We start from the raw sequence: 12911 nt of genomic DNA, 5'->3' as shown, positions 1-12911 counted from the left end.
AGCTGCCTGGGGAATAATCATCTATTTTCTCACTTTTTAGGGACAACTAAGTATTTCCTTCCCTTTTCCTTACTGCCCTAGGCCACCCTGGTCTTTCTCTCCCTCCCTTCAGGTACAGCTAGGCAACCTGAGGTCCCGGCACAGTGTGGCTGTTCAGGGTGTATATGTGGGTGATACCCATTGCCGGGTTTCGGGGCATGAGAGGCTGAGGGCAACTGGGGGCTCTGAGCTTTTGGAGGGGTGCAATGGTGTCTGTGTGGAAGGTTGATTGTTCTGAGTGTGTGATGATATCCATATGTGAGACCATGGCTGTGAGGGAGTCTGTGTGTGTATGACTGTAATGTGTGTGTGCACGCACATGAACGTGTACGGGGCTATGGGAGCGGGTGTCCATGTGGGAGGCCCTGATGTGTGGCCACGATGGTAAGCTCAGAATACCAGTGTCTGTGAGGGGCTGCCTGGTGTGTCTGTAAAACCCTGGCCCTGTGTGTCTGAGGAGGCAGGGGCTTTGAGAGCTCTGCTGGGTGTAGTAAGAGCCCAAGTGTGGGCTCTGTCTCGGGGTGAAGTGAGCACTGGGTGCTGTGTGGACTGAGTGACTGGTGTGTACATGAGCATGTGTGTGCGCGTTCTCACGCCTGTGTTTACCCATCAGGAACAGATTGCTCTGGCTTCCCCACTGCAAGGAGGGGAGGAAAGGGGAGGAAGGATGGCTTGGTCTTGCCCAGCAGACCAGAAGGCTCCTCAGAAGTAGCGTGCATGGTGCACATGCACGTTAGGGGACAGAGAGAACAGAACACAGAAGACATTTGAAGCTTCTGTTCCCCAACTCTGGCTCTGTCAGAACGACCACTTTTGGTTTTTTTTTGTTGTAATCCAATGCATCACATGTGTTGCCCCCTGGGGTGTGTGTGTGTGTGTGTGTGTGTGTGTGTGTGTGTGTGTGAGCTTGCATGCATGGGCCTCTGTGTGGATGCAAGGGTGTGTCTGCACCATAGCAGGGATGGGGCCGGGGGTGGGTGTGGTAGGAGATGCTGAGGCAAATAGGTCTTTGTCCCAGCCTCCAATTCTGGAAAGCCATTCTATCCATTCTTGTGTCTCCATGGAGGGCCCTGCCTTGCAGCTTCCTTCCTGTCCCCATCCTGTCCCCAGCATCCGCTTCGGGCCTTTCCCTACCCCATCCCCACCCTAAGGGAAGTCTTAGTCAACCCTATTGCTCTGTCCATTCCCTGCCTTTCATGGAGTTCTTCCAGCTATCTAACCTGCTGCAGCATTCTGTCGTTCCAAGAGGAGCAGCACCCTACTCCCCACAGACTTAACCTGAATGGTGTGTGTGCCTTTCCTGGGTAAAAGGGGGCTCCTGATTTTTCTGGAAACCAGAAAAGACTGGACTGGGGGCTGGAGGATTTGGCACCAGTGCCTCAGGTTCTGTGAAGCTCTCTAGAGCCTATGTCTCCAAAGGGAGGATCTGAACTTATCTGCCCCTTCCTCCTGTCCATTCAAGAGGCAGGGGGCTGGACCAGATGACTTTTGAGGATGAAAGCCCAGCCCTTCTGCATCTAGAGGGCTGCGTAAGCACAGGCCTGCATGTATGTGAATATAGAAGCCCATGCCCAGGTCACCAGGCAGCACACAGGGCCCCAAGTGGGGCACACATGTGGGCACAGGCTGGTGACAGATTCTCATCTCCCCAGGATGCCTCCCCAGCTGCCCAGCCAGGCCCATCATGGGAGGGGCCCAGGCTCCCCCCTACAACACGCCCGCACACACTTGCAGCAGGGCACACATATGCTGATCTCAGGGTCCCCACAGTGCAAGAGACTGGGGGTGAGGGTTTTGAGCACTCAGAGTCCAGGCTACTGCCAAAATCCGTCAGAATCTTGTCCCCCCCGCCAGACCCCCATCTCTGGCTGTGGAGGTCACAACAGCAGGTGCAGATACCCACCCCTCTAACTCACTCAATTGGGCCGCCTCCTTTTCCACAGCTTCAGCCAGCAGTGAAAGCTGGGGGACCGCTCCCCCTGCCTCCCTCTTGGCCCCCTCCCACTGGTGCTCAGCTTATCCTCCCTGCTTCTAAGGAGGAGGATGGGGCCTAAGTTTGGGTAGGGTCCTTTCCCCTGAGCACCAAGGCTTGCCCCTGGTGTGGGTGGGGACATGGTAGCCCAGGAGGAGGTAAAGCTTGAATCCTGAACCCAGACACATCTTGGAGCCCTGTGCCACTTTGGGTGGGTCACTGAGAGAGCTGAGAGGAGAGGCAGGTCTGGATTCAGTGAAGAGGGAAAAGAGAAGGGGCTAGAGACTGGAGATTCAGAGACAGGAGGGAGAAACACCACCGGGAGTGGGAGCCTGCCCGCCATGGCTGGCCAGCCACAGCCCAAGAGCTGGCCCCTGACCTAGGCCCATCCCTCCCTGGTGGGGGGCCTGGTAGGCCAGCTGCCAGGGGCTAGGCCTCTGGTCCCCCCACCCACTAAGCCTCTGGACCGCTCAGGCCTCTGCCCCCGCCCCCACCGCCCACGCTGTCCAGGCTGCCTAGGCCTGGTGGGATCTGGGGGCCTCACAGCCTCAGCCCCTCCTCCCCCTCCTGGAGCTTCCCACCCACCCTGATTATCTCTCCCAAGCTCCCCCTCAGCCATTGCTGTTCCTCCCTGCCCACCATGTCCTTGTCCCTGTCTTTGCTGCCCGCTCTGTCTCTTATTTCCTTATCTATCTCCAAGTCTATGTATCTCTCTTTCCCTGCTCCAACCTAATTCCTCTGCAGTTCTGAGGCATCTACTGTCCCCAGGTGTTTGAATCAGTGAGTCCATGCTGTGTCCTGTGTTCTTGCTTCATTCCTGAGATGGGCCCCCTAGGCTACTGTGGGGAGAGGTGAAGGAGATGAGGCCCCAGGATAAAAGGTGCCTTTTCCCCCCTCACACTGTGGGATTCTAGAGTCTGGGCTGTGGGAGTCAGAGGGGGCACTGGAAGCTGTGGGGAGTCCCCTCTGTTCTATGCTGGGCCAGATGCCTTTCCTCAGATGGATGTTCTGAACCCACCCTGATCCCTGGCAATGGTGGGGAGTCCATCTGGTGACCTTCTTTGGATTTCAATTCCCTGCCTCGGAGATGGAACAGTAACCTTGCTTTGAGGTCACTTGCTTTGAAGCCTCCCTGCTCACTCATTGTCCAGGCTAGACTGAGCCTACCTGACCCTCACCATGCCCACACCAACCCAAACCCTGAAGTTCACAACACACTATTACAGATCAACACACACACACACACAATTACAGCTGAGACAGTCAGTGGTGCTAATTACCCCCCACACCAACCTGATGGTGGCAGGGCTTCCCCAGGGTTGGCCTTGTACAGTCTAAAGTGCTGTCTGTGGTTCTGCAGGGATAAATAAAGGCTTTCCAAAACTCACACCTCCCTCCCCTAGGTTGTGCCCTCAGCTGGCATGGGGTGAGGGGAAGGGCGCAGAGCAACTGGAACGTTGCTGCATCTGGCAAGAGGGTTCTTGGGTCTTGGGTCCTAAAACCGGATAATAGGGGTTCCTGACCTGGAGCCTGTCACTGTGTCTGTTACTGTTACCGATGGCAGCTGTCAGACTCCAGGACTGCCAGTATTACTGTGGACTGGTATCATTCTGTGAGACTGTTACTGAGTCTATCAACATCTCTGTGTCACTGCATCGATGTCACCATCGGTATTACTCTGTGTGACTGAGTCTCATTGCATCTTTGATTCTGAGGTTACTGTCACTGTGACTGTGCCAGTGTTAACCGGTATCCTTGCCCTGTTTGTTGGTGTCAATGTATGTGATGGTCACTCACTGCATTATTGTAATTGTGATGACTGTTAACATCCCTGTGTCATTGTCAACTGTGTCATTTTCACTGGAAGGCTATCATTGTATAATGGTATCTTTATGCCACAGCGGGACAATGGCAGTAAACTGGGGCCCCAGAATTTGACTCTTAATGTGTCACCTGTGTGGGAGTAATGATGACACTGGGGTGCTGTGCTGGGAGAGGTGCAGGGACTCTTGTGCTGACAGGAAGTTCAGGGGTTGCCAGGTGCTGAGCTCCTTTCTTGCTCATGGGGTACCCTCTGTTCCCTCCTCATTCTGGGGCTGACTTCTAGGGGCTGACAGGAAGCCTGGGCCGGTTCGAATAGCCCTTATCTGGGGCTCTGTGGGAATTATCCTGCAGATCTATCCCAGAGCCATGGGGTGTGGACTTGGAAAATTCTCGGGAAAGATGCTCTTTGCCCTGGGATGGGTGGCCTGGAGTGAGCCAGGGCAGGATGGAGGTGTGTTCTGGATGCCTCTGGCCTCATCCTCCCGACCTGGGCAGTGGGCCCAGCTGAGACTCTGAAGAAAGGGGTAAGTGAAACTGGCCTGGGGCTTTCTGGATCTGCAGGGGGCAGGGGCAGGGGCAGAGGTGGGGTTTCACCCATGGATCTGCAGGGGAAGGAGTAGGTGCAGGGATGGGGTTTTGCCCTTGTCCCCTAGGGCCTGGGCTCCTAGATCCCCAGCAAGAATCCTTCCAGCCTCCAGGAAGGCACTGCTCTTGCCTCAAATTGCACTGACCACCCTCCCACCCTCCTTTGTGCTAGAGGAGCTGGGCAGGACATGGAGATGCCCTAGGGTGGGCAGAGAACCTGCCAGGGTCTCCTCCCTTCTGCCCTTGAGTATCTGCCCATCTCCTAGGTGCGCCATCTTTCCCCGTGTCTCTTCTATTTCTTGCTATCTCAGCCTTTTCTTGTTTCTCTGGGTCTCCACTCAGAGCTCCTCCTCTCTCCCTGCCTCTTGCTTCTCCTCCCTGAGTCTCTGTCTTTTCTGGGTGCCCCCAACCCTGCAGTGTCTGTCTTGGTACCCCACCCCCACTCTGCAGCACTCACTCTCAGCAACGCCTGTCTCCCGTGGCTGCAGCCCCGTTGGCCCAGGGCCCGGCCCTTACAGTAACTCATCGGGCTGATGGAGGCGACTTTGATGAAGAAGCCACCCCTCCCCCTGCAGAGGCCTGAGAGAAAGAGAGAGAGAGAGAGAGAGTGCGTGTGTGTGTGCGCGCGTGTGTGTGCATGTGCGCGTGTGTGCACATGTGCGTGCACTTGTGCACATACATAGGAGTGTGTGCTTGTGTGGACCAAGAGGGGGCTGGGAGTAGAGGACACCACTCCTTCTTTCCCTGGGTACTCCTATCCTGGGATCTAACCTCAGCGGTTCCACCTGCTCTTTTACCTGCCTATGCCCTGGTTCTTGCTCCCTTGTGGTGGGCAGTGGGCCTGGCATGGAGGCAGAGGATCTTCCTGGCTGTGAGGAGAAAGGCATGGACAGATGGCAGAGTCAGTGGGGGAGGGTCTGAGGGCAACTGGCCAGGGCTGAGGTCGGGGATCCAGGTAGGCTCTGGCTGCTGGTCTCTTTTTCTCTTTCTCTTACACCAGCCCTGAATTCAGGCAGTCCTGGGTTCATTTCCTGGCTCCACCACTTGCTGGCTGTGTAACTTTGGCCATTGTCTTAACCTCCTAGGCCTGAGGAATAGCTGAAGAGTGGGCAGTGGCTGAGGGTCAAAAGAAGCCAGACTAAGTGGTAGTAAGGCTCCAGGCATTACTGACACACAAAGGGTAGCGGGGGCCATTTGGGACACAGAGAGGTTTGCTGTGCCAGAGGGGCAGTCAGGGCACCTGTGGCTGTGACAGGGAGGAAAGGAAAAGCAGGCTCAGAGGAGGGGACTTTCCTGGAAAGGGTTAAGGGTAGCAAAGGGCAGGGCAGACAGGAGCCCCCTCCGACAGAAAGCCCCAGAAAGTCCGTTGCTCTCCAGCCTCTCCGCAGCTGCTTCAGGCTGATACCCACATTTGTCTCTACTATGCTATGCCTGCACCGTCTGGAGCTGGGTCTCTGGCACTTTGTTGGGGTGTATCTGGCACTGCGTCTCTGTCAGTTTCTCTGGCTGTGTGTCTGTCAGTTTCTCTGGCTGTGTGTCTGGCTGTTTCTCTGGCAGTCTTTCTAACAACGTCTCTGGCAGTACGTCTGACTGTGTGTCTGACAGTGTCTGTGGCAGTGTTTGGAATGGTGTGGATACTTCCTGAATGAGCATCTGGCTGTGGCTCTGGCTCTTTACTTGAGCTGTTTTTCTGAGTGTATGCCTGTTTGTGTCTATCAGTTTCTCTGGTATTTCTCTGCTTGTGCGTCAGACAGTTTCTCTGGCAGTGTTTCTGACAGTGTCTTAGCTCTCTGGCTTTGTCACCGACAGCTTCACTGCCTGTGCTCCTTGCTTGTCCTCCAGTGGTATGTCTGCCTGGGTCTGTCCTTTACAGTGTTTCTGGTGAGTCTTTTGATTGTGTCCGCTGTTCTCTGACCATCTCTCTGGCTGGTTATCTGGTTTCATCTACCTGCCTCTTTGGCTTTGTCTGATGGTTCTTCTAACAGTCTCTGGTGTATCTTACACTGTCTATGGAGCTGTTTCTTTGGGGTTCTGTCTGGTTTGGGGCAGTGTCCCTGGCCAGCATCTTTGCTATGTGGCTGGCTGGAATCTCGGAGGGTGGCTCTGGTTAGGTGCCTGGTAGCATTCCTCAGTGTATCTCTGATCTCTGCTTCTGTGTGGTTGATAGTTCTTCTCTCTCCTCAGACTGAAGGTCGGCGGGTGGGGGCGTTGTCACATTTGGGGCCCATTCTGCAGGAAATAATTATTTTCTTGCCATCATGTATAGGCATGTGCTGGGAGAGAGGGAGAGAACAGCTGGACTCTTCAGGAAGCAGGACACCAGACTGGGGGGCACTGGATCCATCCTGGCTTCTGGGGCCATGTCCTGAGTGTGACTTGTACTTACATGGGTGCATGTAGACACTGATGCACACCTGCTGGGCTGGGTTCCCAGGCTCCTAGGGGCACATGGCTGCAGTCAAGGGTGGGCCGGGGTCCCTGACAAGGACTTACATATGAAAATCCCTCATTTTCTCTTGAGCATTGGTGTATAATTAGGCAAAAGCCACATCCGACCTGGGTCATGTCCCACTGCCCTGACTCAACTACTCTGAGCTTCCCAGGGCCCAGTGGCAAGGCTTGCCTCGGGGGTGTTGGGGACAGATGACAGATCCAAGGGGCTCCAGAGCATCCAGGTTTCAGGCTCAATCCCCAGGAGCATGGCAGGGGTCCTTCCATTCAAAGCAATCTGTAGAAGTACAGACCTCCAATTAAGTTAAAACATTACCCTTTCAGTTTATGATGTTTATAGCCAATTAGCTAACCTCACCAGTAAAGTTATTATTTATTATTTTTTTTAAGAAAAATGGCCCTGGCATTACCAATATTGTATAACTCATTCGCGGTTGACAGCATTATGCAGCCAGCAGTCTTATCGAACAGCAAACCACCATAAGTTGCCTTCTACCATCTTAGCAAACCTTTGCCTACAGATGCCAATAATGTTGCTTTATATTGCCTGAAAGAGGATCTTGAGCCCCATTAAGAAGGGCATTTTCGTGTCAAGGTGCCCTGGCCCTAGGGCTGGGATTTCCCAGTCTTGCCTGAGGAACAGGAGGGGCTCCCCAGGAGGGTCCTGCCTGGGCTGATGCTGCCCTCCTCCCCCACCCCGGTTTCTCCCAACAGATGGCTGCTCCTGTCCCGTGGGCCTGCTGTGCTGTGCTTGCTGCTGCCGCTGCAGTTGTGTACACCCAGAGACACAGTCCACAGGGTGAGTGCTCACGGGAGCCGCCTGCTGACCCCCCTCTTAGAGGTGGGCATGAACCCTTGTTGGCACAGCTGCATCCTGATACCACCCAAGAGCCACACACTGGCATTGTCAGACATGACCACCCAGAGGGACATGGAGTCATGTGATACTGATATGCACAGTCCTCCACAGCCACACCTGGGTGTTGGAATGCTGATGGTGTCTCTCGCTTGAAATGATCTGTCTTCCTGCTAGGGTGTCATAGGATATAGGCAGGTGGGATGGGAGTTGGTGGGGGATGCTGGGGTGGGGCCCGTATAGAGTATCTGGGTGAAAGGGGATCTTCTGGAGATTTGTGGGGGTGCAGTTGGAGGCACTGATTGGAGACAGTAGGCAAGACTGCAGGCCTTCTACCCTCAGCCTCATCCCAGAGGGAGGATGGGGACAGAGATGGTGACTGAGAATGAGATGATGGGACAGGGTAACGAAGGAGAGGGTCAGTGTACTAAAAAGGGGACAGGCTAGTCAGCTGGAAAGGCCACATTAGTGAGGGACAGCTCAGGGCTGGGCCATTGGCAGCCTCCCTGCCCTCTCTCTACCTATTTGTCCAATGAGGGCTAAGACCTGCCACAGCCCACAGGACAAGGAGCCACGTCCCTGCGGGGAGACACAAGGGCCCTCAACTTGACCTCCTGCCCCTCTGCTGCACTTGGGGCAACACCTCAAACAGCAACAACAGTCCAGGATCTGGACTAAAAACTCACCTCGAACGGGCTCCCTGAGCTCCCTGCCTGCATGATTCCTGCCTCCTACTTCATGTCAGTTGGGTTGGGTGAAAACAGACAGGGTGAGGGCCCCTCCAGGGACCAGGCATGGAGCAGACCCTGTTGTCTGGACTCTGCCACCCTCAAGGCTGTGGGTAGTGAGTTTAGGTTTCTATGGACTCTTCTTTATGAGATCAATAGTGAGACCCAGAGAGATCCTGGCCAGCTCCAGGGACGCTGACTGGGCCTCCCTAGGGCCTGCCAGTGGTTTCTAACTTGTGCCACCATGATCCTGGACATAAGACCACCTCTCTGAGAGTGTGAGACTGTGTTCTTGTGAGAGTGACAGCGTGTGTCCCTGTTTGAGTGCATTTCTCTGTGTGGCTGTATCTTTGTGGGCTGTGCCTTATGTATGACACTGGCTGTCTATGTCACATTGCCTGTCTGCGTGCCCCCTGTGGGGCTGTATTCTCGAGTTTGAGACTGTATCCCTTGTGTAATCATATCTCTGTTTCTCTTTGTGTATTTGTATTAAACTGTTTCCCTGTGTTCCTGGGCATAACTGTGCCTCCAGGTGATGGTGCCCGTCTTGTACATGTACCTGTGATTTTGTGTCAGGTGTTACCATCCCTGAAGTGAGCGAGTGTCCCTGTGTGACTGTGAACTTGTGTGTGACTGTGGCCTTGTGGGTGACTGTCCTGCATGTCCTTCTTCTCTGGGAGTGACTGTCCTTGTTCCTGTGTGTGTGGCAAAGTGAAGTTGCTTTAGGATGCCCAGGGGGACTGTTTCTGGCATGTGGTTCCCCTGTGAGCCTGTGTGTGCAGGTGCGAGGGAGCCGTCAGCTCTGTCCCTCTGTGTTCTCCATGTTTATGACCTCATCCTGTCTCTGTCTCTCATCCTGGCTTCTAACAACCTTTTCACAGCTGATTCCTTTGGAGCATTTGTCACCGTGTCAGGGCCAAGAACCCCATCCTCCCCCTGCTGCTTGATTTAATTTCTGAAATGGACAGCACATCAGTAGGGGCACACACGGGGTGGGAGCAGAGCTGTCCAGAGACAAAAGATTAAATCACTGCCATATTTGGAGCAGTTGCATGGCCGTGTGTATTGCTGTTGTGTTATTGTAGCAGTTGTGACACTTGTCTGCTTGTCACCTCCTGTTGCCCCTCTGCCTCTCCATTGTGGCCTGTCATCTTCTGCCATTGTGTTGTTATTTTTCATCCTGCCCTGCCCTTACATGATCGGTTTGTCGTTATTGTCAGGTTGTATTTCTACTTTTCTTGTGCAGCAGACAAGGTGTGGTGGGGAGGTGTTATAGCCGTTGTATTTGATGCGTTGTTGGGTTGCTGTGTCCTTGTGTGGTGGCTGTACCTGCTCCCCAGGATTAAGGGCCACACTGGGTTGAGTCAGCATTGAGCTGCCTGGTCAGTGTGACTGTGTTGCTTCTGGGACCAGGGTGGCCACGCCCCCTCCCCAAAGGTCAGTTTTCAGCCTCCTCCTCAGGCAGCTGGATGCAAAGTCTCTGCTAGGGGGTGCAGAGAGAGGAGCTTGGCATGTTTCCTGGAAGCTCCAGGTTTTTGGAAGGGAGGCTGGAAGAGGGGCTCAGTGGCTGGAGCTAGTGGATTGTTGGGGGGGCTCAGTGGCCTGAGTCTTGGACACTGGGCCTCTGGTCAGGGGGAGGCCCCCATTCAGTGTCTGGTCCAGCCTCACAGCTGTGGCCTCCAAGGCCCCCAGCCACCGCCCTTCCGCCTGTTCATCCTCTGTTCGGCTGGTCCCAGGCCCCACAGACGAGTGGTCAGGGCTGGCTGGGTTTCCTGCTTTCTTCTCCTCTGAAAGGGACAGAGAGGCTCAGAGAGGGGCAGGATAGAGACAGGCAGCAAGGGAGAGAGACCCAGAGTCAGAGAGACCCTGGCACAGCAAGGACGACAGAGGCAGCAAACCAGGACAGATGTTCCAGCGCAGAGCAAAGCAGTGCTGAGGAGGCAAAGGGTGGTCAGTGGACCCAAGGGGGATCCCTACCCCCGCTGCAGTCTTGGTGGTGTTAACAAGTCTAATTAAGAGGCCACTGGCCCAACTTAATTGGCTCGTTAACAGGAATTGCCTCTGAAAATCCCCCAACTCAGCAGGGTGGCTCTCTGGAGGGGAGATGTAAGGAGTGTTAACGAGGGATCCCGCAGCACCCCCAACTGCTGCCCCTCCCCTTCCCTTCTCTCCCATCCTCACTCCACAGATCTGGCCAAGACCTGGGAAGCATCTGTCCCTCCCACTCAGGACAGGATGAGAAGGGGGTGTCCTGAGAGTTCCATCTCCCTGTCTCTGTATGGCTGCATCTTATATCTGTCTCTGCCCTACTTGCTTCCCCCACTTCGCATTGCCTCTCGACAGGTGCTGGCCTCCACCCTTCCATCTCCAGTCTCTTGGGCTCCTTCCATCACGCCTGGGTTGCTGAGGCCAGGGCTGGGATTTGCTTTTGGCTCTGACAGGCCCCTCCTGGGGGCAGCAGAGGAATGGTCGAGTGCTCGCTCCATCCCAGCAGCACCACAACCCCCTAGCCTCCAACCTGCCCTAAGTAGTTCCTGCCTTGTGAATTTGACAGCTGCCAGGAGTTCCCTAGGGTTCCCTGCTGCCCATTCTCCCTTCTCCGGCTGCTGCCCAGAGCCCTGGATGGCTGAGGGGTGGGTTGTTGTGGGGTGGAGGGCTGGGCAGGCAGAGGAGAGGGAGAAAGATAGGAAGAGAGATGGGGGAGGTAGGGATAGAGACAGGATAGAAAGAGACGAGGATGGCGTGGGAAAGAGAAACAGATAGGGAGACAGAAAAAGGAGTCCAGTAGTGTGGCTCGTCAGTGCCAGCTTGCCTGGGTAATGGATGTCAGTGACTGGGCTGGGCCGGTGGGTGGCAAGAGATCATGGGGGTCAGGAAACTTTAAAAGCATCCAGGGACTAGAGAGGAACCTGGTTTTCACTGAGAACTGACCCCTCTCAGCACTATACAATCTCTCTCTCACATGCAAACAAACACACACACACAGTCTTGGCCCATTCACATTCATAGCCCTGGACATGCACATTCACATACACATTTGGAGACACTCATATACCCACACACTTGCATAGGCACAGAGGAGCTTTGAACACTCTCCATCTCCCCAAGACACTCACACAGTCATACACCAAGCCTCTCAAGCATCTTCACAGGCTCTTGTCTGAGCACATTCACCTGGGGGTTCTGGGCAGGGCTGTGACTTATGGCTTTTGCCCTGTGCCCCTGCCCCCCTACAGAAGCACCCCACGTGCAGTATGAGCGCCTGGGCTCTGATGTGACGCTGTCATGTGGGACAGCAAACTGGGATGCAGCGGTGACATGGCGGGTCAATGGGACAGACCTGGCCCCTGACCTGCTCAACGGCTCTCAGCTGGTGCTCCGTGGCCTGGAACTGGGCCACAGTGGCCTCTACGCCTGCTTCCACCGTGACTCCTGGCACCTGCACCACCAAGTCCTGCTGCATGTGGGCTGTAAGTGTTGTCCTCACACCTCATCCAGCCTCCCTCCTTCCTTGAGACCCAGACTTCTAGCCCAGATCAAGTCCCTTTCCTGTTAAGGGGACACAGGGGAGAGCTGCAGCCTGACCCTTGCCCTCTGATCTGTCCTGGCCTGCTCTTCTGGCCTCTGAGCCCAGTCTTGCCTACTGAGTTCAGACCTTTAGACACTTTGCCCATGGATCCTAACCCCTTGGAGGTCTTGGGTATCCTAAAATCCTATTCTCTTTGACAATGTGGGCAGAGAGCTGGTAAGGCATGGCTCATCCAGGACATGAGTGGGGAGAGACCATTAGGTTGTGGGTATGTGCTGGAGGAGGCTCACTGTGTCTGCTCCCACAAAGGCTGGTCAGAGGGCCTCAAAGAGGGAAGTGGTGATATAGGTATAGGTGAGGCACTCCAGGAGGCCGCAGGGAAGGAGGAAGGCCTCCTGGAGTGGGAAGCAAATGGAGACTTGGAGAATTTAGAAGACGCATTGAAACATCATTTCTGGCAGAGAGCTGGTTGTGACTGTAGGCCTCAGTGGCCGAAAGGGCATGTAAAGGCCACTTGGGCTGGTATAGATGTGGAGAGGGAGCTGAAGGAGGGCACAGGGGGCAGGCAGATCATGATTCTGGAAGCTGTGCAGTGACAATTTCTGGATCATGTTCTTAAAAGATCACTCTGAGTGAAGAGAGGCAGGTTGGATGGAGAAAAACCAAGGTAGGAAAGAGGCTGTTGCTGGATGCAGGAGAGAGAATAAGGACCTGGGACCAGGGCATGGAGTTGAGGAAGCTGAGAAGGGGCAGTTGGACCTCCAGAAATTGGTGACGGATTGGAGGTGGAAAGGACAGGAGAGTAGAGGGTGGGAGGAGTCAAGACAGCTGGAGGGATCCATGACTGCAACAGGAAGAAAATGGAAGGAAAAGATAATGTGCACTGTTTGAACAGTGTCTTAGTTTAGGTTTCCCTAGAATCAGATC

At 54.7% G+C, this 12911-nt stretch overlaps 1 protein-coding gene across 4 annotated transcripts in view; it reads left to right on the top strand.

Moving 5' to 3' along the window:
* Window positions 1–12911, top strand: part of CNTFR (ciliary neurotrophic factor receptor) — a 39376-nt gene that overhangs the window by 13967 nt on the left and 12498 nt on the right. For all 4 annotated transcript variants that reach the window (XM_003943836.3, XM_074394996.1, XM_074394997.1 and 1 more), the window contains 2 exons: window positions 7586–7670; window positions 11692–11925. In XM_003943836.3, the coding sequence (XP_003943885.1) occupies window positions 7586–7670; window positions 11692–11925 (319 nt within the window). The remainder of the gene's footprint in view (window positions 1–7585; window positions 7671–11691; window positions 11926–12911) is intronic.

This window comes from Saimiri boliviensis, chromosome 2 (genome assembly GCF_048565385.1).
Source record: "Saimiri boliviensis isolate mSaiBol1 chromosome 2, mSaiBol1.pri, whole genome shotgun sequence".
NCBI lineage: Eukaryota > Metazoa > Chordata > Mammalia > Primates > Cebidae > Saimiri > Saimiri boliviensis.
This window is presented reverse-complemented; position numbering and strand designations above follow the sequence as displayed.